At 45.7% G+C, this 23,164-nt stretch overlaps 4 protein-coding genes and 1 long non-coding RNA gene across 9 annotated transcripts in view; 3 read left to right on the top strand and 2 right to left on the bottom strand.

Moving 5' to 3' along the window:
* LOC130524361 (intermediate filament protein ON3-like) overlaps positions 1–23,164 on the bottom strand; it is a 39,262-nt gene that overhangs the window by 12,556 nt on the left and 3,542 nt on the right. The window lies entirely within an intron of this gene.
* LOC130524360 (keratin, type II cytoskeletal 8-like) lies at positions 1,047–5,788 on the bottom strand. 2 transcript variants are annotated; one of them, XM_057030434.1, is made up of 9 exons: positions 5,225–5,788; positions 3,951–4,162; positions 3,461–3,521; positions 3,224–3,319; positions 2,979–3,143; positions 2,530–2,655; positions 2,226–2,446; positions 2,082–2,122; positions 1,047–1,565 (listed from the first exon to the last, which is right to left on the bottom strand). In XM_057030434.1, the coding sequence occupies exons 1-9, from the start codon at positions 5,675–5,677 to the stop codon at positions 1,276–1,278; spliced, it is 1,665 nt and encodes a 554-aa protein (XP_056886414.1). In that variant the 5' UTR covers positions 5,678–5,788; the 3' UTR covers positions 1,047–1,275. The 2 variants fall into 2 exon arrangements, with proteins under 2 accessions (XP_056886414.1, XP_056886415.1); XM_057030435.1 differs by having other exon boundaries at positions 3,951–4,159; positions 5,225–5,773.
* LOC130524366 (uncharacterized) lies at positions 5,927–8,237 on the top strand. Its single transcript, XR_008950115.1, has 2 exons — positions 5,927–7,468; positions 7,791–8,237. It is a non-coding gene; the product is annotated as an uncharacterized LOC130524366 (long non-coding RNA).
* Positions 10,345–13,930, top strand: LOC130524363 (keratin, type I cytoskeletal 18-like). Its single transcript, XM_057030439.1, has 7 exons — positions 10,345–10,867; positions 11,873–11,955; positions 12,104–12,260; positions 12,335–12,499; positions 12,629–12,754; positions 12,843–13,063; positions 13,712–13,930. Exons 1-7 carry the CDS (start codon positions 10,430–10,432, stop codon positions 13,749–13,751), a joined length of 1,230 nt encoding a protein of 409 aa, XP_056886419.1. The 5' UTR covers positions 10,345–10,429; the 3' UTR covers positions 13,752–13,930.
* eif4ba (eukaryotic translation initiation factor 4Ba) lies at positions 14,573–22,077 on the top strand. 4 transcript variants are annotated; one of them, XM_057030429.1, is made up of 15 exons: positions 14,573–14,709; positions 16,342–16,503; positions 16,609–16,814; positions 17,023–17,139; positions 17,258–17,312; positions 17,393–17,536; positions 17,707–17,838; positions 17,916–18,101; positions 18,204–18,528; positions 18,798–18,880; positions 19,038–19,299; positions 19,773–19,807; positions 20,534–20,663; positions 20,962–21,034; positions 21,258–22,077. In XM_057030429.1, the coding sequence occupies exons 1-15, from the start codon at positions 14,697–14,699 to the stop codon at positions 21,324–21,326; spliced, it is 1,992 nt and encodes a 663-aa protein (XP_056886409.1). In that variant the 5' UTR covers positions 14,573–14,696; the 3' UTR covers positions 21,327–22,077. The 4 variants fall into 4 exon arrangements, with proteins under 4 accessions (XP_056886409.1, XP_056886412.1, XP_056886413.1 ...); XM_057030430.1 differs by lacking the exon at positions 14,573–14,709 and adding an exon at positions 15,187–15,384; XM_057030432.1 differs by lacking the exon at positions 20,534–20,663 and having other exon boundaries at positions 14,575–14,709.

Genomic DNA, 23,164 nt, shown 5'->3' with positions numbered 1-23,164 from the left:
ACCAACCGCAAAGTAGAAAACAAATAAATGCAGAAACATGTTGCGTAACTGAACAAGTAAAGATGTGGTGCAATGAAAAGCAAACACACATGCTTAGCTTTCCTCTGTTCCATCATCTTCTCTCTTTAGATTTATGCTAATATGTTGTTGTTTTTTAAGTGCTGCCACCTTGTGTCAGTGCTGGGAACTGGAGAGCATTAGGACTGACATTGAAGTGGTTAAAGAACAACTTTGTGGGTGGCTGCAGGGGAAATTGATTCGCTAATTAATTCCTTTGCATGACAAAGTAAAAGAGGATGATACATGGTCAAGTTTTGGTGTTTGGCCTGCCTGTTAACTCTTCCTCAAATTTGGTGTTTCGGTGTCTTTTTCCATACCTCCTTGATCTAATTCTGTTTGCGTGCAGCAGCAATTTTGATCAGCTATCAATCACCTGTCAATCAATGTCAATCTGTTTACTGCAGTTTCGAGCAACATTCTGCAAATAAATGGCATTTGTGTGTGAGGGTGTGTGTGTGTGTGTGCAGCAGACTCAGAAGAATTACTGCGACTGTGGAATTCTGTGCAGCTGCATGGTCTTGGGCGTGGCACCACCACCCATATTTCAAGTCAAGGCTTGTGATAAAGTTCTCGTGCCCTTCTGAATGAGGGTGGGAACCCTCCTCAGCTCCTTATATCGTGATTAAGTTAGCTGTTTTTGAAGGACGTGACATTTGATGACATTTGAAGGAATGCATGACCTTCACTTTATTATACTTAAAAGTCATTAATGACAACTTCCACAGACTGAAACAGCCTAGAACATGTTTTCCTGTGTGTGTGTGTGTGTGTGTGTGTGTGGTGTGTGTGTGTGTGTGTGTGTGTGTGTGTGTGTGTGTGTGTGGCCTGGGGTCTGATTACTCTGCCTCTCCTTATATCCTCCTCTTATTTCTAATCTCTTGGTCATGATTGTCCAACAAGTGGTGAGAATTTGTAGAAGAAATCCTCATATAAGAAACAATCTCAAGTTTGTGGGTAGTTAATGGAAATCAGAACACAAAACAACATTTTCAGTTTTTGATTTTTTTAATGGCTGGCCAAGCAGAACCTACTGAGGAAGTGTGTTGACCCTTGGGCCACACGGGCTGATGTGCACTAGGACGAAGAGGGGAAAAAACAGAAAAACGCACAACAGCGCCGCCTATTGGTTTAAACGTGTGGTCCATAAGAAGCGTAAACGAGGAACAGATTCCAATGATGAGAGAATCAGTACAGATGTGCATCTTCCTAAATCCTTCACTCTTCAACCACAGCTTCAGCTTCCACCAGCTGCTGCTCCTGCTTCTGCTCCTGCTTCTCCTCAGAGGTCTGCTCCTCCACTGCCGCACTGACCTCCTGAGCTACTTGCTCCTCTTTCTGAGCTCCTTCTGCCTTGATCACTTTGGTTTCCGTCTTGTTGATGTGCTCCATCGCTGTGGCCTCCTGGGCCGAGACGGGGCCTCCGCTGATCTTCACTGCCCCAAAGGAGGAGCTAACGTAGGAGGGGGTGCGGGAGCTCTCCAGTCCATAAGCACTGAAGTTCATAGCTGCACAGTTAGAAATGAAAACACGGGTGAAATGGGCCCCACTGTGTGATCTGAGTTACTTTATCATAACTCAAATTCACATTTCTCCCCCATCATACATTCATAAAGCAGTGCAAAACTGTTGCATCAGCATTTGTAAAGGATTGTAATAAAAATACATAGACAATATAATAAAACCTCTGTCGTCTGCGCGCATGATCACGTCGCTCTTTCACGTCGCTCATTTGGTTCACAGCTGTTGTGTCTTTTTTCCATGTTTACTTTGTATTGTTGTGTTTGTGTAACTTGGGTGTGGCTCTCTGATCCTCAGACTTCCTGCAGATCACTCTCACTCTGCTAATTAAAACATTCCTCGCTCTTCTACTTCATCCTGCTGCAGGATCTAACCCAGCCCTGCCATCCAGATCATTGACTCATGAAAATGAGGCCTAACCTCTCCTCAGACCTCAGAAAATAGTTGCACTTGTATCCGTTTTTTTTATCTCCTTAAAAGGTGTGAATTAAATTGGAACGTACACGTCTGCTTGGATACGGTGGTTTTGATTCCAGTTGCCAGCCTGTTTTAAGAAAGCAGAGAAGGGAAGGATATTATTGGATGTTTGGAGGCAAGGAAAGGGTTAAATTGCTTCCACAGTGAAGCCCTTCTGCCTCAGCCTGTACCTGTCCTCCTCTCCTTCCAGCAGTTTCCTGTAGGTGGCGATCTCGATATCCAGAGCTAGCTTCACGTTCATCAGTTCCTGGTACTGGCGGACCTGCATGGTCATGTCCTGCTTGGCTCTCTGGAGGGCCTCCTCCAGCTCTCTGATGCGGTGCTTGGCATCCGTCACTGCCAGCTCCCCGCGCTCCTCAGACTCTGCGATCTGAGCCTCCAGGTGGTTTTTCTGAAATATGCATTTAAATCAGGAGTGACTCAGACACTAAAGGAAATGAGTGAAAAGCAAAAGGAGAAGCCTGCCGCTCTCACCTGGGATTTCACCATGTCGATTTCAGACTGCAGCCTCATGATCCGGCGATTCATGTCGGAGATTTCAGCCTTGGATAGCTTCAGGTCGTCACCATATCGACCTGCAGACTGCTGCATCTCTGCGTACTGATACACAGACACAGGTCAGACTACATCGATTCAGCAAGAACAAAGAAAGGTTCAAAAGGTCAGTTTGTCTGTCTCTCCACACTGCTGCAAACATCTTAATGATTTGACATTTATGGCACTAATGTAGGACATTATGTCTTAAATGAGATTAGACAGGGTTTCTTCAGAAAACCTGATCATTAACAATGTCATGTTCTATAATTGCACTGATATCTGATTGTCTGCTAAGCTGCAAACCAGGAACACTATTAATAATGGTAGCATCCATATTTAGTTCATCATTTTAAATTGCATGAAAGAAAAAGGCTTTAATGGATCACCTTGGTCTGGTACCACGTCTCAGCCTCGGCTCTGCTGCGGTTGGCGACGTCTTCATATTGAGCCCTCACTTCTGCAACAATGGCATCCATGTCAAGGTCACGGCTGTTGTCCATCTCCACCACCACACACGTGTCCTTGATCTGGCCTTGCAGCTCTTGGATTTCCTACAGAGGAAGTGGTTCCAGTTATGTTTTAAGGCGCTACTCAGGTAAATGTGGAGAGAAACGTCGAAAAAGTTGAATACCACATCGTAGATCTGCCTCAGGAAGTCGAGCTCATCAGAGAGGGCGGTCACTTGGGTTTCCAAGTCCACTTTGGTCATGTAAGCTGCATCAGCATCCTGCATGGCAAATAAAATAGTACTGATAAATGGATGGATTAGTGGATTAATATTTAATTTATTAATACTAAATATTTATGCAGAACAGACTGAATGTAGGTTCGTAATAACATTATCAAGAGTGGGAAGACTCAAGCAGACCTTCTTGATGAGGACAAAGTTGTTCTCACAGTCAGTACGTTTGTTGATTTCATCCTCATACCTGAAAAAACAAAAGCAGCAGAGGTGCAGATTATAATGTTATTGTGTTTTAATTAAATGTAGGACACACTAGGACATAGCTATTGTGTCCATGTTTAAGGTGTCCACCATTAACTAACAAATTTACCACACCCTGCAGTGAGGTATGTTGCCCGCTAGAGGGCATCATAAACCCTCTTCTGTGTTGCACAGCGGCTCAGGATTAGAGACTTGGTGAAACCGCATGTTATATCCAACAGGTGGCGCTAAACGCACCTTCTCCTTTGTCAAAGATGCCTCGAACTCTCTCTCGTCAGCCACACTGACAGCCAGCTGTGTTTCAGCTGCTAAATGATTCATTTGTTAACCTTTTTTCAGTTTTTGCAGCTAAAGACTAAAAGTACAAAGAGTGAATGTGTGTTTTCACCATCCCAAAAAGGGGTTGACTCACCTTGTCTTGTAATCCTCCACCACGTCTGTCATGTGATGCAGGTCGGACTCCAGTTTGACTTTTTCATGACCCAGGTTGTCCAGATGCTTTCGGAGGTTGGCGATGTAGGCTTCAAACATCATGTCGATGTTGGAGCGGGAGGTGGTTTGTTCCTGCAGAAGTTTCCACTTGGTCTCAAGCATTTTGTTCTGCTGCTCCAGGAACCGCACCTGCTGAGAGAAAAGAGAAGAAATGTGGAAATGAGAACATCAAACCTGATTTATATTTTATGTTTGGGATGATCGTATATTTATTGCACAAATCTAATGAGAGGTGACATAAGGATGCAGGTGGGAGTGACAAAGCACAAAGGTCCACAAATGTCTGATCGAACGTCCAGCTGACCTCGAGTGTCACCTCAGTGCCTCGCGAATGAGACAAGGCGGCTCTGTTTTACAACTCTGGCCCCTACAACTTTACTCTTCTGCATTCTAACCCTGGGTGAGGCCCCGCTATACTATTCAGCAAACATGATAAAAGCTTTGCGGCGCATCGCGATGGTATGCGGAGGACAGGGATCGAGCTTTGTCTGGCGTTCTGAAGGATCTGCCTGAGCCGTGAGTCTCATTGATTTTCTGTTTCTGTCTCAACTGCCTGACCTGCAGGCGGAGAAGGGTTCAACCCTCCGCTCGATAAGATAACCCCTTCAGAAATGTCTGATTTATACCACTGTAAATGAAAATGACTGCATTGGCCCTGATGTCTCACAAATGGGGCATTGTTCTACCTCAGACATTTTACTGCGCCGATCCACTCAGGCTTTAACTAGCCCGTCTCAGGCAAACCTACCCTGATACCTCCTTTAAGTATTTACACGGGCGCCGATTACAGAAGCCATAAAATCAAGAATGCAACCAGAAGGTTGGCCCTTCGTCAACTTTCAGGATGATCTGTGCATGCACAAAATCACTCAGCACTCAGACGTGGGGCCGATCTTCTTATCTGTGGTTATCTCACCTGAGAGCAGAATGTGGAGGGGATAAGGCTTGACTCAGAGCAGCTGGGCCACAGTTTCACAGAGGACATATTCATACAGGTCCACATACTTAAGCAATGATCATATTGAAAGCAGACATTTTGAGCTATTTTGGGAGCATCATTTCTTTTCTGAGGTTCTCCTGGTTATTTATCTGCTCCGTGTGGAATTCCTGGTCCCTGGAGTAGGAGCAACTTTTGGAAAGATGAGCAGGTCTGCAGATCTGCGGTTTCTCCAGATCAATCTTTCGGGGACTCACCTTGTCAATGAACGATGCGAATCGGTTGTTCAGGGTCTTGATCTGCTCTTTCTCCTGGGTGCGGATCGCCTGGATGGTGGGGTCGATCTCCAGGTTCAGAGGGGCCAGCAGGCTCTTGTTCACTGTCACTGCCGTGATGGGGGCCACCACATCGTGTCCCATGCCACCTGCTACACCTCCTCCAAAACCTATGTAGCCACACTCAAGTCCCCCTACTCTATTCCCAGCCCCACCGGCCACATACCCACCGACCACTTTAAACCCCCCAGCGCCCACTGCAGCTCCACTGCTGCCCAGTCCCCCGTAGGAGCTACGGACAGCAAAGCTCTGCCTGCCACCGCCCACACCATAGCCGCCATAGCCTGAGAAGGAGCGGCTGCTGAAGCCCTGGGACGGGCCCCTGGAGGTCGACACGGAGGACAGAGTGGTGGTCTTCACAGCTCGAACAGACATGGTCGCACAACACTGGAGGAGTCTAAAGCAAGAGGAGAGACTGTAGAGGGAAGGAGAGTCAGGCAGACAGACCCTCCCTGATCCCCAGTGCTATTTATTAGAGCAGGGGAGGAACCCTGCTGACATGGTATTGGCTGATGAGGGTGAAGGATGGGAGTGTGAGGGATATCACGGAGAAAAACTGCATCATGTTGCACAATTAAAGTGCGCATTTGAGCTGGAGTATGCTCAAGAATTGCGTAATAACCAGTGTGCCAGTTTCTGGAAGGCCGGTGCAGAAACAGAAGCACATTGGGAGTCTTTCAACAGTGTTTTTTTGTGCACAGAACCCACATTAATGGTGAGTAATTAAACTGCTCGTGATCGATGCTTCCAGCCTGTGTTACATCCATCAAATTAAAGACACAGATCTGTGCAGATGTCTGCGTGGGATGTTTACATCGATGATTAAAAAGACCAACACTCATTCCAACCTTTAACCATTTTAAACACACACCCACACATAGGCGCGCACACACGCGCACACACTAAGGCAACACCACAAAACGAAGTGAAACCTTGAGTATAATGAACAGACACAAAATTATATGAGCTCAATTTGAATTTACAGCACTTGTCATTGGTGCGTTATATTTACAGAGCAAACACTGGTTGACCAGTGCGATACGGTTTACGTGTTCCTGGTCTGGGCTGCGACTCACTGTTGCCCACGGAGCATGTTCCATTATCTTTATGATGGGGGGGACTACAGTGAAAGATTTTAAAGGAGAAAAGCTGTTTAAAGTCTGAATGTTGCACAATTGTACAGGCGCAGTTTCTAGAGGTGCCCACTACTGGCTGTAATTGATGGAACAAACACACACACACACACACACACACACACACACACACACACACACACACAAAATTGATCAACATTCCTTCCATATCAGCAAGGTAAAAACACCTTTTGTTTGTTCTTGAATTGAATAGATAGATAGACAGACAGACAGATAGATAGATAGATAGATAGATAGATAGATAGATAGATAGATAGATAGATAGATAGATAGATAGATAGATAGATAGATAGATAGATAGATAGATAGATAGATAGATAGATAGATAGATAGATAGATAGATAGATAGATAGATAGATAGATAGATAGATAGATCTGGTTCACTGTAGGGTGATGTAATAAATGCTGAATCATCTAAGCCGAAATAAATTTCATACTCCCTCCACAAAGATTTCCCCACGCCCTGGGGTATTTGTCAAGGTTTCATGCAAAAAATAACTTTGTCTATTCACAAGCTAATGAAAAGTAATTCCCGAGGTACTGCGCTGCGAGGAAACGAAAGGTTGATGGGCCACAGCCATGGAAAGAACATGTTTAAAACCCTAAAGAGGACAAAAAAGCAACCTTTTCTTGGCTCGCCTGAATTAATGACGTTAGTCTTCACAATGGAGCTGCTGTATTCAACCTGGAGGCAACACATTTGCAAGTCAATCAAGTCAACAAGTTTTGGTTGTTTTTGCACCCCAACGCAAATTATTACTATTATCCTTTTAAAATGTGCATTTTTCTGTTTTCTTTACAATTACAGGGTTTCTTCATGAACAAACTGTGGTGATATTTTTAGAGAGCGCACCCAGACCTCAGCCTTGTGAAGAAGCCACGGATGTTTTGGCTTGTATGAAGTTGCTAGATGGCACATTAAGTCAGGAATGTACCGTGAAGGACACGTACTTGCTATGAGACGGAGAGGAGGGAGGGGCGGCAGGGATACAAACGGTTGAGAAGACAACTGGTAAGAATCAGCCTTGGATGTTCAGCACAACTGGGCTTCGGTGTTTGGTGATTTCTGCAGCATGCACTCAAAGAAAGAGCACGGGCACCGAATGAAGGAGAAGGAATGTGTACAGGAATGTTTATCAGTAGTGAACTTGGACTTTGTGGTGCTCTAGAAAAACTTAAACAATCCCTCAGATCTATCACTGATAAAAGTATACTTTACTTGGCTAATTAGTCTGGATGAGATGTCTGAGTACTAAAGTGCACATGAACTCATGTCCAAGTCAGGAAGGTATGTGCAAAACATGCATAATGTAAGATTTATGTTTTTCTTTCAGGCCTTTCTGCAGGTCAGAAATAGCGCCCTCTGGTGACCGAGAAAAATATCGACATCATGCTGGAAGCTGCAGAAGGGAAACTGACGTCACGCAGCTGTTCCCGTATCACACCAGAAAACGCTGATCGGATTTCGTCTAAACAGATGCACAATAATATTCAATTATCTGCCCATTTATCTGTTAAAAAACACAACTTTCCATAGGCCATTGTGACTATAGGAGAACAAAATAATATGACACTCATTTATCTTGATTTTGAATCAGGTTTAAATGATTATTTATTATAAAACACATATTTCAGCCTCAGCAGTGACTTGTATTAGTGAAAATCATAAAATTTTACCTCATCAAGTGCCAAAATAAGAGGTGAGCATCCTGAATATACAGTAGCTGCTGAATCCTGTTAGAATTGTAAAACAAAATGAAATAAAATTATGCCAAAATTCACTTGATGTCTTTAGATATTTGGAAAATTATATGGGAATAAAAATAGAATCATTATTTATCAAATAAAGACGATGATTAAATCATCCAGTATAGCAAGACAAGACAATGTGACATTAACCCATTATTGTGTTTCCATTGGTTGTCAAGGAAGTGTTTTTGGTCGCCATAGAAACCGTCGGACTTCATCAGCGTAATCTCATTGTTTGTGTCCACACGAGAAAGTTGTAACTCTTGCTTCTTTTGGCTTCCTGTGAAATATCGCAGTGCTGGATATGGACATGGCGTCCCGCAGAGAAAATGTCTCTGGGTCGCCACATTTCACTAAAGTCTGACGTGCGACTCGGTGGACGGTTCTGGGCGTAAAAACAGAACACACAATAAAAAGATCAATAAGTCGGAGCAAAGGGAGCAACATGGGTCAATGTTTCAGAGAGGGGGGACGGTGAAGACGGAGAAAGCATGTAGGGTGCAGGCATGTTCGCGCGCCCTCCAGAATGCACACATGCACATGCAAATGAGCTCATGCACACGCTGGTTTGTATAAATGAGGCTGCGAGTTCTCACTGTGATAGGAAGCAGTTGGAAACAAGACCCAGAGGACGACAAGTCTACGGAAATGTTCACTCAAGGCCAGAGCGGCAGATAATCTCACATTCCTCCAAGAATTGTGAAACTCGTAAAGTCACCGATTCCTGTCATGTGACTCAAAGGCTCCAGCTTGTCTTTTTTTCTGCCTTCATTTATTTGCAAAAGAGGTGTTCCGGTGATATTAGATTCCTGCTGGTTCGGGATCCTCACTGAGAAAACCAAAACAATGATAGTGTTTTTTTCAGGAGCCACTTAAAAAAGAACCCAAATGGGGGTTTTTTTTGTTTTCAAATCTTCAAATCAAGGTTGCAAACCGGCATCCAAACCAGTCATTGGACACGTTGTCATAAGATATGAGTCACGATGATTAAATTTATCCTTGTGTCCATCTTCCTCCTAGATCTGTCGTGGCTGTTTCGTTTGCTCTTTGCTCATTCATTTTATCCAAAAACGAAAGAAAGAAATTTAAGGTGACGGACCGCTGCGAGGTGTGAGAAAAACACTGAAACCTGATCACCCATGAAGGCGAGGAAGGTTTGGGAAAGAAAAGGAATGCTGTGTGAAGTGCAGGGTGGGGACTAAGTCACTGTTCTGTGGGGGTTCTTTTATCCACATCTCTAGGGCCCAGTGTGACAACCTCTTTGGCCATACATTTTGTTTCAGTAAACCTACCTCACCCATTCTGCTGAAGCTCATTTTAGAAAAAAACCTCTTCTTTTCTCTCATGTCCCCTCCTCTATCGTATCTTTTGCCATCTAACAACTTCAGGACAATACAAAAAATATATATTACAGTTTTATTTTCCTCTGCGGGTCACACAGAACATAAAAAAACAATGCCAGGACCATGGGAGGAACCGCCTTTTGTGGACTGTCCTTCCTTTCATCGTTTAAAACCTGCTCACATAATTGTCTGTGTTGAGACAATCATCTTCAGTATGTTTATCAAGAAGCCACTGAAAATGTTCATTTCAGTCTGACACAAACCAGTTGGAAAGCCAACAATAAACCATATCCTGCCTCTGTATTTACGCTCTAGTGGATCTGTGCTGCTGCTGCTATTTCCTTCGCATTGCAGTTTGCCTGCAACTATTGATAATATATGTTTATTTTGGGCCCTTGCTGACCAGAAACCTTGAAACTATGCAACAGAAAGCAGACTGAAGGCCGTATATAGTCAAACCCAAAAATTTGGGGGGACTTCTTATCAAGTAAACATCTCTATAAAAGGAATATTCTGCCCCAAACACGAAACAAAGTGTTTTGAGTTGCTGTGAACCAAAGTTAAAGGATTTTGCATCTAAATAAACCAATTCTGTGTGGGATTTTTCTTTTTCAAGGCAAAAATGCCTCAGACATTTCCTTGGTGACTGAATAACAGAGAAAAAAAAAGGGGGGGGGGGTTGAATGAAGGAGGGGGGCCAGGAAAGGAGGACTGGGACAAAATGAAGGGGGCAGGGTCTGAGAGGCCAGCTGTGATTGAAGGAGAAAAGTAGGAGTATAAGTTTTCCACTTCCATCTGCCAGCGTCACTTTCTCAGCCAGCCAGCAACGAGTCACTTCACATTTTTCTTCTCGCTCTCTTTTGTATTTTAACAACTGCAGAATGAGCTTCAGAAAGAGCACCATGATGTCCATACCTTCCACCCGCATCTCCTTGACCCGCTCCACACCCCAATATGGGAGTTCTGCCAGCATTTACGGTGGTGCTGGTGGACACGGGGCCAGAATTTCATCCATGTCTGCATCCTCGCTGCGGTCCAGTGCCCCGATGGTCGCTTCATCATCGTCCTTCAAGCTGAGCAGCGCGATGGGTGGTGGTGCCGGTGGGTCCAGGGTGGCTGGGGCAGGGATCATGGGCGACGAGAGGGGGGCCATGCAGAACCTGAACGACCGCCTGGCCAACTACATCGAGACGGTGAGGAACCTGGAACATGCCAACAAGGAGCTGGAGCAGAAGATCATGGTGGCTATGGAGAAAGGGGGGCCCCAAACGAGAGACTACAGCAAGTACGAGTCCATCATCGAGGACCTACGCAGAAAGGTAAACTCCAATATGAATGAATGAATAGTGTAAAATTGTAGGTTCGTGCTTGATTCAACAAAGAACGGGAGTAGTCCCACATGAGAAGATCACATTTCAGCAGCAGCTTTTTTTTTTTCCTTTCCAAAAAAGAAAACGAATTCCCAGATTTGTTTGACTGACTCGAGCAGCTTCACCCGTCCAAGTTATCATATTTCTTTCAAAAGACTCAAGGGTGTGGTTGCTGGTTCCTCCTACCCTCCCCCATAAAGCTCACTGGCACCATAAAGTGACCAGAAACTTCCTCTGTGAATCACCAGCATGAGTAAAAGCACCACCAGAGATGAACTGGAATGTCCTAAAACAACCTTCCCCAGACAAAAGCATTCTGCTCCTGCCTGTAAACCACAGCGCTCTCTGGTGTGGGAGGGCCTCAATGGGAAGCAGATGTGTAGTACTGGCACACACATTTGCGTGTGAGCGCGCTGGTTGTATAACAATCGGTTCCAGTCATCAGAGTCAAATGTCACATTCTCGGACTGACTCCAGATCATCAGTGGCACAAAGATGGGTGTTCAGAAGAAAACTGGACCAGTATTCTTTCTAATGAACGGGGACATCATTGACAGACCAGGGTAAACTCCAATAAATCACCACAAGTTCAGGCAGCAAATGGAGGCAAAAAACCCCAAAAATCTGTGTTGGATTTAGTCAAAATGCAATTTTCCGGCCGTGGAGGAAACCTGATTCTGATTTGGCTCGGGAACCTCCCTGCTTCCTGTCCGTCAGTCTGTGGTTCCTCTATTTTGCTGACTGTTTCTATAAATGTAACAATGTTTCAGGCTTTGGAAAATTGAGTGCAGGTTCCTCTGGTTGTATAACAGTCAAATGTTTAATGGCAAAGAAAAACACTGGTGCGGGCACAAAATATCGTCTGGAGTTTATGATTAAATTAAAAAGGATTCTGTCTTAAAACGGCCTTGACAGACTGAACAAAGGGTTCTTTCTTTTATTCTCTCCATCCAGATCTTTGACAGCATTGAAGACAACGCTCGTTTGGTCCTCCAGATTGACAATGCCCGTCTCGCTGCTGACGACTTTAAAGTAAAGTACGTCGCTTTTGTTGGTTCTTAGTTTTTGATGCGTGTTGTTTGTCTGAAGGAAGCAGGTGGGAGCTCCAGCTCCAGCGGTTTACAGGGTGGGATGTACCAACTCTGTGGTGCAGTGACATGTTCGGCGCTCCGTTCCCTCCAACAGGTTTGACAACGAGACGGCCATCCGTCAGTCTGTGGAGGCCGACATCGCTGGGCTGAAGAAAGTCATTGACGACACCAACATGAACAGGATGAACATCGAGGGCGAGATTGAAGCCGTGAAGGAGGAGCTCGCTTACCTCAAGAAGAACCACGAGAACGTGAGTCACCAGCGAGTCAACGCACACTTCACAATCCCTGGATGATTTCCCCTCATGTTTCTCTGCTCTGACAGGACGTCATGGAGCTGAGGCATCAGATCTCCAGGTCAGGCGTCCAAGTGGACGTCGACGCTCCCAAAGGACAAGATCTGGCCCAGATCATGGAGGACATGAGGACCAACTATGAGAAGATTGGAGCGAAGAATGCAGAGGATCTCAAAAGATGGCATGAGAATCAAGTAGGCATCCATCTTTTGTCAAACACACACACACACACACACACACACACACACACACACACACACACACACACAGGAGGTCTATTTTCTGTCTGCTCATGTCTCATGTCTTTCCCTGCGTCTTGTCAGATTGCAGAAGTGCAGGTGCAGGTATCACAGAACACAGAAGCTCTCCAGGGGGCCCAGATGGAGATTGGTGACCTATCCAGACAGTTACAGACCCTGGAAATCGAACTGGCATCCCAACAGAGCCTAGTAAGGAAATATTTCTGGCTTATTAACATATGAGTGACTGAATCAAATGTGGGATTGTGACATTTTTTCCCCATTAATCCTTTAACAGAAAGCATCTTTAGAGGACACATTACGCAACACGGAGCTTCGAAACAACATGGAAATGGAAAAGTACAACGCCGTAATCATGCGCCTGGAGGACGAGCTGACCAAACTACGTGCAAATATCCAAAATCAGACCCAAGACTATGAGGCGCTCCTCAACATGAAGATGAAGCTGGAGGCGGAGATTTCCACTTACAAGGTTCTGCTGGACGGTGGAGACTTCAAGTAAGCACCACTCAGCGGTAAAATGGGGTCGCGAAGGCCAAAATATTTGGTTGTCGTAGTTGTCGAGGTGCGTCTCAGGGTGGGGGTGATCTCAGTTCACGCAGGACAGAAGATTCAATCAAAGACTCAATCAGCAACCCGTGATGACAAACACACAAATCTCCCCTTAAGCTAACACAACCGATTACAGACAGCTGAGAGAAGCAAGGTTAAAGGTGGCAAAAGCAGAGATACTGTGACCCACAAACAGCGATACGATACAGAAGAAATGCAACAAAGCTCAGTTTCTTAATTCAAACTTAGATAAAGAGTAGTTTGGAGATTGTCCCGACTGTTAGGGGCAGCAGGTTTGGTCAGGGTTTCATCTTACGAAACCCTGGTGAACTCATGGTTGTCACCATGAGAACACTTTGGATATTTCAACTTATTTTTGCTATTACTTTGATATTACAAGGCTTATAAAGTAGCTGTGGTGCTATTCATAAAGTGTCTTCTCTGAGTCTAATTACTGAAAAGACTGTAAACTTTTTAAATAGTGTGAGAGATTTGTAGAATTTTTAAACAAGTGAATTTACGGATAATTTTTTTTTTTCTGGGGATAATCTTTTTAGAATTTTCAACATCTGTGATCTGTGTTTTATTTTCCAGGCTTCAGGATGCTCTGGATGAGCTGGCAGCCACCGCCTAACAGACGGATGAATCAGAGACACCAACGCACCATTGTGGGGGAAAAAAAGACACATCCAATCAAAGAAAGGCATCACCAAACCAAGACCAGAAAGGGTTGAACTATCCTAAACAAAGACCAGTGAAATCAACAACTTGTAATTGTTGTCTGAAATTGAATAAAACCACTCACCCACGGAATGTCTCCTTCATGTGTTGTTGATACATAAGAAAGAACTTTTCTTTAAAAAAAAGGGTTTTCATATTCATTGCAAGAAAATAACACCAGAAGAAGAAGATGATGATGAAGAAGAGTGTTTTAACATTAAAAGCAAATGCAAAAGATGATGGATCACAATGAATTTGACCTTGTAAAAACTTGATTCCTATATCATTAATGAGCTGTATTGTGACAAATGTGTAGACTAAATTTGTTGGTTATTTCACGTCAAAAATATAACTTATCATGAAATCAAAAGTTAAATTGCAGATTAGTTTTAAGACCTTATGGCAGCCTGGTGAGTTTTTCTTTACACGTACGCACTTATTCACAATAGGTCCAAGTAAATGGCGAACAGGCAGAGTTTGTGAGATACTTGTGGAGTTTTGGAACATTTAAATCAATTTAAAATGGCTGAGGCTTATTAAAAGCTATTAGAAATGAGCTTCTCAACGGGCAAGAGCCACAGAGGACAGCGGCAGCGCCCTCTGTTGTTGCGGGGTAGAACTGCTATTCTTTCCATAGCATTCAAAGGTTTTATGGATGTCGTTTATACAGGTTAGAATGACAAGTATGCAGTTACACGCACTGCTATGCTGCGCACGATCCCTGCCTTAGAGGGAAAATGCAAACCTATTCGGACACTCTGTTCCACGGCGTAAACAACGCAGTGCACGGCGATGCGCGCTCCCGAAAATAAACCTCTGACGCGTTCATCCGGGAACTGAAACGAACTCGCTCTTCAACATGGCGGCGTCAGGTGAGGTTTATGGGGGTGACGGATCTGCTTCGATTTAGGAGCTTTCAACGGGTTATACGTCGATATTGTCTCCCTTGTGACGTTTTTGAACTGTTAAAACGTTATGTCGTTCGTATGCATCGTTGTCCGGCGGGTAAAAACGAGTTGTTCGGTGTTTTTACTTAGTGGAGACGCAGCTGCTCGTGGAAGGCAAATGAACGGGGTATGGAATTGTACCGTTTGCGCTATTAATCGTAACCAAGCGCTTCCAATGTCCGACAGGCTTTGTTGTGTGGCCCGAGTCACCTGTAGTCTGCTTTACACTAGTCCAGATACCGGGAATTGTGCGTAATGTTCCCGACTGCGTGCAGGGATGGCACATTGCGCGGCCGTGGCGGGGCTCGCCGTCGCGCTCACAGCAGATAACATCGGGCGCAAGCGCGCCTCGCAGAGGAGGGGCTGGGTCGAGAAGTCCGGCCAGCCCGAGGAGTCTCCACGTGTGCAGCGTGGTGCCCTGTTTTAGCGCGGTGGGGGACCGGGGCCAAAGGGCCCAGTGTGGCCCTGGCTGCTCCTTGAGCTGCTATTCAACCTTAACGCGGCGACGTTGCCGTCGGGCCGACCGAGTGTTCTTTCCGATGATGGCGCACTTGGATCTCCGAGAAGTGCCGTAGGCCCTAACCTAGCCAGCTAACGCGGGTACTTCCGTCAGCAGCCCCGGCGCTCATTTAGCCACCGGCGGCATATAGACACAAGAGATGTGCCTACATCTACCCACTTATTTATTTATTTCTTAAATTTTGCAGTCATTTGGTATTTGTCACAGATTTAATCGGGGACAATCCCAAACCATGTGACGCTATGCAGCTAATAGCGCACAGTAATAAGCCAAGTGGTCGGTAAACAATCACTCATTGGAGAGCTGTGAACTCTCCATGTGCCTGGTGGGTTTTGTAACGACGTGTTGTAAAGAATGTCCTGACGGTGGGAATTCTCGCAGTCATGCTCGCAGCCAGCTTTGTCACACCAGTTTTTCTACCACAGACCAAAACAAACCAGACCTGCTCTATGGGATGAGTCGTGCAAACAGGCACACGGCCAACCGTTTCCCAGATATAGCAACAGAAAGCAGACTTTGCAACCCAGAGCCAATCACTTTCCTGGCAATTATTTGGCGATGCAGTCAATTTAGGTTAAACCCGCAGCAGTTTGTCTATGCAGAACAGGGGAGAGTTTTACGACCTGGTCCATGGTGGCAGTAACTCACCCCTGCCTGCTTTCAGTAGGAAAATTAGTCAGTGTTTATTACACACACATACATGCAGCTTAGCTGGTTTGGCTGGTGTCACTAGAGATGAGCAAGGTCGTTAAGCTACCCCTAAAAGAAAGTGGGGGAGATTTTTACAGTTCTCAGCGGTATAATAGCGTCGCTTCAGCGCACCGTCTCCGACATCTGTGGCCATTCTGAAACATCGAATGCATCCATCTGACACTTTGCAAACAGGTTCAACCTGCAAGGTTGCTGGCGAGGCTCTGTGTTCATTTGCAGAAACATTGGTGGATGCGGTGGGACTTCCGGGCTTTATGGCCATTCTGGACTTGAATCTGAACAGGAAACACGTTCTGACTGCTTATTTCTCTTTGATTCTCACTCAGGTAAGAAAGCTAAAAAAAAGGGGAAGACCCTCACTCTGACCGACTTCCTGGCAGAGGACAGCAGCGGCGGCGGTGGCGGCGGCGGCGGCAACATGCCCCCCCCCAGCTACTCGAACAAATCCACCAGTTGGGCTGATGAGACCGACGACCTCGATGGCGACGGTGAGCACAGAATATGCCGCTATTTTCATCAGTTTGATAGTAACCGTTGCCTAAAACATCACAATATTCATTATTTATTCATTTCTTTATGTATCCTCTCCTCAGTCTCCACCTCTTGGCACTCTGAGGAGGATAACTTCCGGGCCCCGCCCATTGACCGCTCCATCTTGCCGACGGCACCCCGGTCAGCTCGTGAGCCCAATGTTGACATGTCCCGGTTGCCCCGCAACCCCCCTTACACGGCCTTCCTGGGCAACTTGCCATATGATGTCACCGAGGACTCTATTAAAGATTTCTTCCGCGGCTTGGCAGTAGGTTCATCAAGCAAACCTCTAACCGCTGCAGCATGTAGAATAAATATTTTTTGAATGTGATTGCAGCTTAATTTTGTTCTAGTTCTTGTTTTTTTTTAGGAAATATTAAGCTAATTATTAACTGACTCTGTTTGTCCTCTAACTTTGGGATGAAGTCTGAAGTTCCTGTGTCTCACGTGCTTTTCTGCTTCGCTGTGATCTACAGATCAGCGCAGTCCGTCTGCCTCGTGAGCCCAGTAACCCGGAGAGGCTGAAGGGTTTTGGCTATGCTGAATTTGATGATGTGGAGTCCCTCCTGAGGGCCCTTAGTCTCAGTGAGGAGGTGAGAGGATGTCCCAAACTTTAAGTTCTTTGTTTTTGGTCACCTGACCAAATTTTGGCACCTCCTAATATGACTGGATCCATATAACAGTGTTAACGAGCCTTGTTCATGTTAACAGAACCTGGGAAGTCGTCGGATCCGTGTGGATATTGCAGATCAGTCTAATGATAAAGGTCTGTTGGGCCTGGTTTGCTGTTGTGGTCCTTTAGTACTACGTTCTACAACTACAGTGGTTCTTTTTACCTTCTTTCAGAGAGAGACGGTTCGATGGGTGGCAGAGACAGAGGTGGACGGATGTCGGACATGGGTCCCGACAAGACCGATACTGACTGGAGGGCTCGACCCACTGGAGATTCTGATGATAGTCATCAGAGAAAAGATGATGCCTTTGGAGAAAGTGAGGCTTTCAACATCAGGCTTGAACTTAGGATAACTCTAAATACATTTATATTTACATACATGCATAAAAATTTAATGAGGTTCCCATTTGTGTGACGGCATCAAGAAAAATTCTTCATTGATAAACTGAATTCAAATGAACAAGGTGCTTCTCTTCCATCTCTGCAGGATCACGGGACCGTTATGAGTCTGATCGTTATAGAGATGGGCCGCGGCGGGACAATGACCGCTATGAGGGCGGAAGAGACCGCTACCGGGATCGCTATGACGACCGGGATCGCAGGGATTATGACAGAGGAGGTTTGTCATTCTGTCTGTTTCAACCATGTTACAGGCGTCCACTTCTGTGTTTTACCGTGTCCCTCCAAAACTTCTAGGTTTTGATTCTCGTGGTGGTGGTGGAGGTGGTCGGCGGGCTTTTGGTAGTGGCTTCCGCCGCGATTATGATGAGACTCGAGGCAGCGGGGATCGTTACGGCGATCGTGATCGCTATGGTGACCGCGATCGCTACAATGACCGCGACGATCGATATGAAAGGCGTGATGACAGGCGGGAAGAGAGAGGTGACCATTTGGAAACACACTATTATTGAAAGAAACTCAGAAATGATCAATGTTGTCTGTGTTACTGTGCAGGAGTTAATTTTAGTTCTGTTCTTATACCAGCTACTCAGCAAAGGCCAAAGTTGAATCTTAAGCCACGTAGCCTCCCTAAGGAGGAGGAAAGCAGCGGGGGAAGTGGAGGCGGTGGCGGCGGCGGTGGTGGTGGCGGCGGCAGTGGCGGTGGCGGCGGCGGCGGCGGCAGCAATCCTTCTGCTCCGGCTCCGGGTTCTGGCGGCAGAGCATCATCTATCTTTGGTGCAGCCAAGCCCGTTGACACTGCAGCGAAGGAGAGGGAGGTTGAAGAGCGGCTGAAGAAGCAGGAAGAGAGGCTGCAGAAGCAGATGGAAGAAGACAAAGGCTGGGGGTCAGACAGAAAGATGCGGGACAGGTAAACTCAATGCAACAAAAAAAAAAAGCCAGAGCGAGTGGTTTTGAAATAAACCCTGATCTGACTCACCTAGTCCAGCTCCACCATGATGCTGGTAGCAGCGGGTGACGCTACTCAGTTGATTTGACTTTGATTTGCACAATAGAAGTCCAAAGGTTGTTTCATAACCAACTGAGTCCAGTCTGTGTTTTCACTTGAGTCTGTTCATGTTGTTGGTGTGTATATATTTTTTAACATGCCTGCTTAAACCCTCTTTCTGATGACCTTAGAGACCCGGGCTGGCGTGAGGAGACTCATACTCAACGATCTCGCACCGGAAGTGAGTCCTCACAGCAAGGAAGTACTTCAAGAGGTGAGCAACACACAAAATACACAAGTAGCCCTGACTCAACAGAATACGTCCTTTGATCCAAAAGCAGGTGGAGCGATAGAAAGCAATAACAGGGAAACTTTATATAAATGAAACGGAAGTGGGACTACATTTGCTCCTTTATTCTCTTTCTCGGTAGGCTCCCGATGTCGAGATGGTGAACGCTCTGGGGAGAATGAGGTGTTCAGTGGGAGAGAAAGTGACCCCTCCTCACCTGGGGCCTCTCCTACCCCACCTTCTTCTGGCTCCTCCAAGGAGCCATTAAAAGTGATGCCTGCACCTCCTCCCAAGGAGAACGCCTGGGCCAAAAGAAGTGCAGCCTCTACGGGGTCCTATGATGGCGAAGGGCGCCCTCCACTGTCACCTGTCTCCCCAAGCAGTTCAACTCCCCCCAAGTCAAGGTGAGAACATGGTATTCATGGTCTGGAAACGCCTTAGTTTGCATTGCGTCACACTGGAAAGACCGAAGCAGACAGCCATTTACTCGTATTTGTTTATGAGTAAACTCCCAGAGCAAGATGGAAAACGGTGAATGTATGAGGCGAAAAGAGAGAATTGGGTATAGGATTAGCTTGTGATACATCTTAAAAATGCAGTTCTAGAATTATGTACCGTTGATACGAAAATGGAGCAACTCTGTCATGTGCTTGGTATCTTTCCATCTTTATCAATTTGCACGCACTAATTTGGGCACTGATGCCAATTTAATATGCTTGAAATCCCATTAGTTATACTGGTGTGGTGTGCAAAGAGTATTAGGAGCTCTATATGGAGCCCATTAGATTGGAATGACCAGATTGAAATCTCTTGTGATCAGTATAGAAATATTTTCCCATTTGTACTTTCCCTCTGAGAGTTCCTCCTTTCTTTGCAGTTCTGTGAGTGGTGATGAAAGAGGAGCTGGCAAAGGTAGGTTTTACTACTTGCACCCATCCTAGGTGGATAAGAAAATGGAGCAGATATTTTAGTTAAGATCATCCGCGTGAAAAATCTTTCTTCATGCACCTGCTAATCATCTACATCTAATAGACATTTAGATAACTACATTAGTGGCCTTGTCAAATATTATATCATCACACAACATGTAAACACAATGATGATAAACAAAGCACATGAAACAAGGACATAATTACAAATCTTAATGAATTGTCTGTGCTGATTATATTAAATAGCACCATTTGGATGGCAGGTTCAGCTAATGTCTCATTAATCATCTCATTAGCAGTTTGGTTAAATGATTCAGACATGAATTACAATGTTTCCAGCTCCAACACTGTTTTCAGGTGCAGCAGAGTTCTCTGCTCAGAAGCTCTTAACCATTTAAAAGCTCACGTGCAAAACTGCAGCCCGGTCCACAATGTCCACCAAGTCCCCAAGCTGTGCGCCAAGTCGGTTTTTAGCTCAAGTGGGGCTGATTTGGGAAAGGGAGTCCCAAAGATGTCGATACACATCTTCATCTTCGATACCCAAAGTCAGAAGGAAGAACTTATTTTCAAATCTAAGTTTTTCATAAAGACAAGCTCTACTTCAAACAGCTGAGCTTCGCTCATTTAGCCTTTAGTGCTAATGTGAGTGTGTTCTTACTGTAAAAGAGTCCACCTCCCCTCAGTCAAATTGTCTGGCTTCTCCTTTAAGATGAGAACAAGGCTGACTGTGTGCGACGGGACCGAGGGCCCCCGAAGGCACGAGGGGGGCCAACAGGGCCTGGAGCGGGGCGGGGCAGAGGAGAGGGGCCCAACAGAGACCGAAGAAAGGAGGCAGACAGGTCAGCCACTTAATGTTAGCAACTCCTTTCAACGAGGCAGGGAAGAAATATGCAGGTTATGTAAGGGGTGGTTGTGTGTTCTGAACCACTGACACTATAATAGTAGCAGTGCAGCGGCCAGTAAGCACATCTGACCAATGAGAAACCTGCATTTGTGTCAGCTCCCTTTGCCTCTGTTGCCAAAAGAAAACAGAAGTGCGTGAGTAGTTATGGTGAAGTGGGAAATGTGTGTTTGACTGTGAGGATTTCATCTCCAGCTCTCTTGATCCATTTTACTTTGGATTATTTGTAATTGTAGAAAGGATAACAGGAGAGATCGAGACTCCAAACCACCCCCAGAGCCAAAGAAATTTGAAGAAACCCCAACCCCTGTAAGTCTCTTATGTGCAAGCTTTGCTCAGTCTTTGATGTCCCCAAAACCCCTCTACTCATTATTAAAGAGCCCCTCCCTCCTGAGCTTTAAAACTGCACAACAGGCTTAAAAAAAAAAGAAAGAAGAAAGAAATCAGCCCCGAATGTCTCCATTCACCCCGAGAAAGCCAACCCTGCAAGCGAGTGCACCAATTCCAGCGACTGTGTTTGATTTGTTTTCAGAAGTTCAGCTCAGCCAGTAAATACGCCGCTTTGCTAATGGACGGAGACGACGCTGAGGACCTGGAGTAGAGCGAAACACCACATCCGGACGCACGAGCTGAGGAGAAAATGATTACCATCGGGGGGGGAAACAAAGTACCACGCATAGCTAATTGAAAAACTTGTACATGGAAGAGGCTTCTTGGAGGACATTACATGCTTTTCTTCTTCTCCTCCTCCAAACCCTGTCTTTCAAAACACCCACCCATCTTCCCTCCCCTGCTCCACCTTCCAGGTTTGAAGGAGTAGTTGCATACTGGACTTGTTTTAAATGAAAGAAAGGAGAGAAAAAAAAGTGGAGTAGCTGGCATATGGCAAAGTGATGGATAACATTGAAATAATTGTAATAAATAAACAAAAATCGTGGGGAAAAATGAACTTGTATATTTGTGGATGGCAGGTCTGACAAGGTTGGAATTTGATGTGGATTTGGAAGCTAAATGTGTCTGCAGAATGACAAAGCAATGAAAATCACCTTTTATCTCTATTAAAAGTTTGTGCTTATAGACCTGCTTTGATCAGGCTCGTAACGGAAATGAGGCAAAATCCTCCTAGTGTCTCATCAGCTATACATCAACCTATACATCATGACTTTTCTTCTCACCAAGTCCCAGTTTTACAGAAGAATAATAGGATTATGTTGATGACAAGAGTCGCAGGAATGTGACGCAGCAACCGTCGCTCAAGGATCCCGGCGCCGCGCTCCTCTGCCCCCGTCATTGTGCAGATGTTTTTCCTTCTACTCCTCCGTCTGAGAACAAAATTAAATCCATTAAAGGCTCGTGTTGGTTACGTCATTCGTCCTAAAGATTCTCTCCAGCTGTCTAAACAGTCCATTTCTCCCTGAAGGCACAAGTGCAGGTTTCTGCGGGGGGGGGGGGGGTTTCCTGTACCAGGATGACTATTTCCTGAGATTTTGAACTCACCTGTCTTCCAGATTGCAATAAATCGGCGTCCTCGTGTGCATTATAAAGTATGCTGTCGTATCTGAATGAATCGAGGTCCCTGTGCGGAAACAGGTGAATGTGGGAGCGCCTGCTCACTCCTGCGGTGTGGTCCCTCGGCAGAGACCCCCTGCTGGGGGGGGGGGGGGCTCCTGATGGCAGCTGCTTTGGATCCTGCTGAGCTGACTTTCCCACCCATGGAGCTCCTGAGTCGGCCCCTCCACCGACACGTCTGATTTCATGGATTTTAAGTCTAATTTCCATCAGGGGACGCTTCATTCCAAGACCATGTGACGAGTCATGGGAGAAGCGTCACACAAGGTCCCTAAACGCACAAACACATATGGAATATGCTTTACGCACATTCTCTGCCTTTGGGGTTTGGATTTTGTACTCCTACCCACCTACCACACTGCCCCCCCCCGGTGCTCAGTGATTCAGCAGTTGGTGCACGCCGGAGGGTCCACCTCAAACCACAACATGACGTGTGTCAGTTGCCGTGGTGACACATTTGACTTTTTGTCTACATTACTTTGACATTTGCTGTGGAATTATTGTCCCGCTTGTTTTGTCTACCTGGAGTAACAAACCCAGCGTCAGAAAGAGCTTGTTGATCCCCCTCCCCCGCTGCCCTAAAACCTCCAGCTTAATGTTCTGTTTTGTCTGGAGAAACCAAGTCTCAGGGAAAAGTTTTAACACAGCCCATCTGTGTGCCGGAGCTCTGCTGTCAGGCTTCATTCCATCCTGGACTTTCTCTCGTGGGGCGACGTGTTTGCAGAAATATGCAGAGGACAGATAACTGCAGATGTGAATGAAAACAATATGTGATGGATATTTCCCTCAGGAGTCAGTGGAGGGGATGACGTGTGTGAGAGAATCACTCCCCTCTCAGGACGGAGGGAGCAAAGTCATGCCAAACGAAAA

The sequence above is a fragment of the Takifugu flavidus genome, chromosome 4 (genome assembly GCF_003711565.1).
Source record: "Takifugu flavidus isolate HTHZ2018 chromosome 4, ASM371156v2, whole genome shotgun sequence".
NCBI lineage: Eukaryota > Metazoa > Chordata > Actinopteri > Tetraodontiformes > Tetraodontidae > Takifugu > Takifugu flavidus.
Note: the sequence above shows the minus strand (reverse complement) of the source record. Positions and strands in the feature narration are given on the sequence as shown.

Bases quoted from the DNA above. Each gene is read 5' to 3' on its own strand.
- LOC130524360 (XM_057030434.1), bottom strand. From the start codon at position 5,677: ATGTCTGTTCGAGCTGTGAAGACCACCACTCTGTCCTCCGTGTCGACC. The intron at 4,163-5,224 runs GTGAGTCCCCGA...CTTTTCTCTCAG, and splicing joins TCGCATCGTTCATTGACAAG to CAGGTGCGGTTCCTGGAGCA. The intron at 3,320-3,460 runs GTCTGCTTGAGT...TTTGCCATGCAG, and splicing joins ACTTTGTCCTCATCAAGAAG to GATGCTGATGCAGCTTACAT.
- LOC130524363 (XM_057030439.1), top strand. From the start codon at position 10,430: ATGAGCTTCAGAAAGAGCACCATGATGTCCATACCTTCCACCCGCATC. The intron at 12,500-12,628 runs GTAGGCATCCAT...GCGTCTTGTCAG, and splicing joins AAAGATGGCATGAGAATCAA to ATTGCAGAAGTGCAGGTGCA. The intron at 13,064-13,711 runs GTAAGCACCACT...TTTATTTTCCAG, and splicing joins CTGGACGGTGGAGACTTCAA to GCTTCAGGATGCTCTGGATG.
- eif4ba (XM_057030429.1), top strand. The intron at 17,537-17,706 runs GTGAGGCTTTCA...CCATCTCTGCAG, and splicing joins AGATGATGCCTTTGGAGAAA to GATCACGGGACCGTTATGAG. The intron at 19,808-20,533 runs GTAGGTTTTACT...TTCTCCTTTAAG, and splicing joins TGAAAGAGGAGCTGGCAAAG to ATGAGAACAAGGCTGACTGT.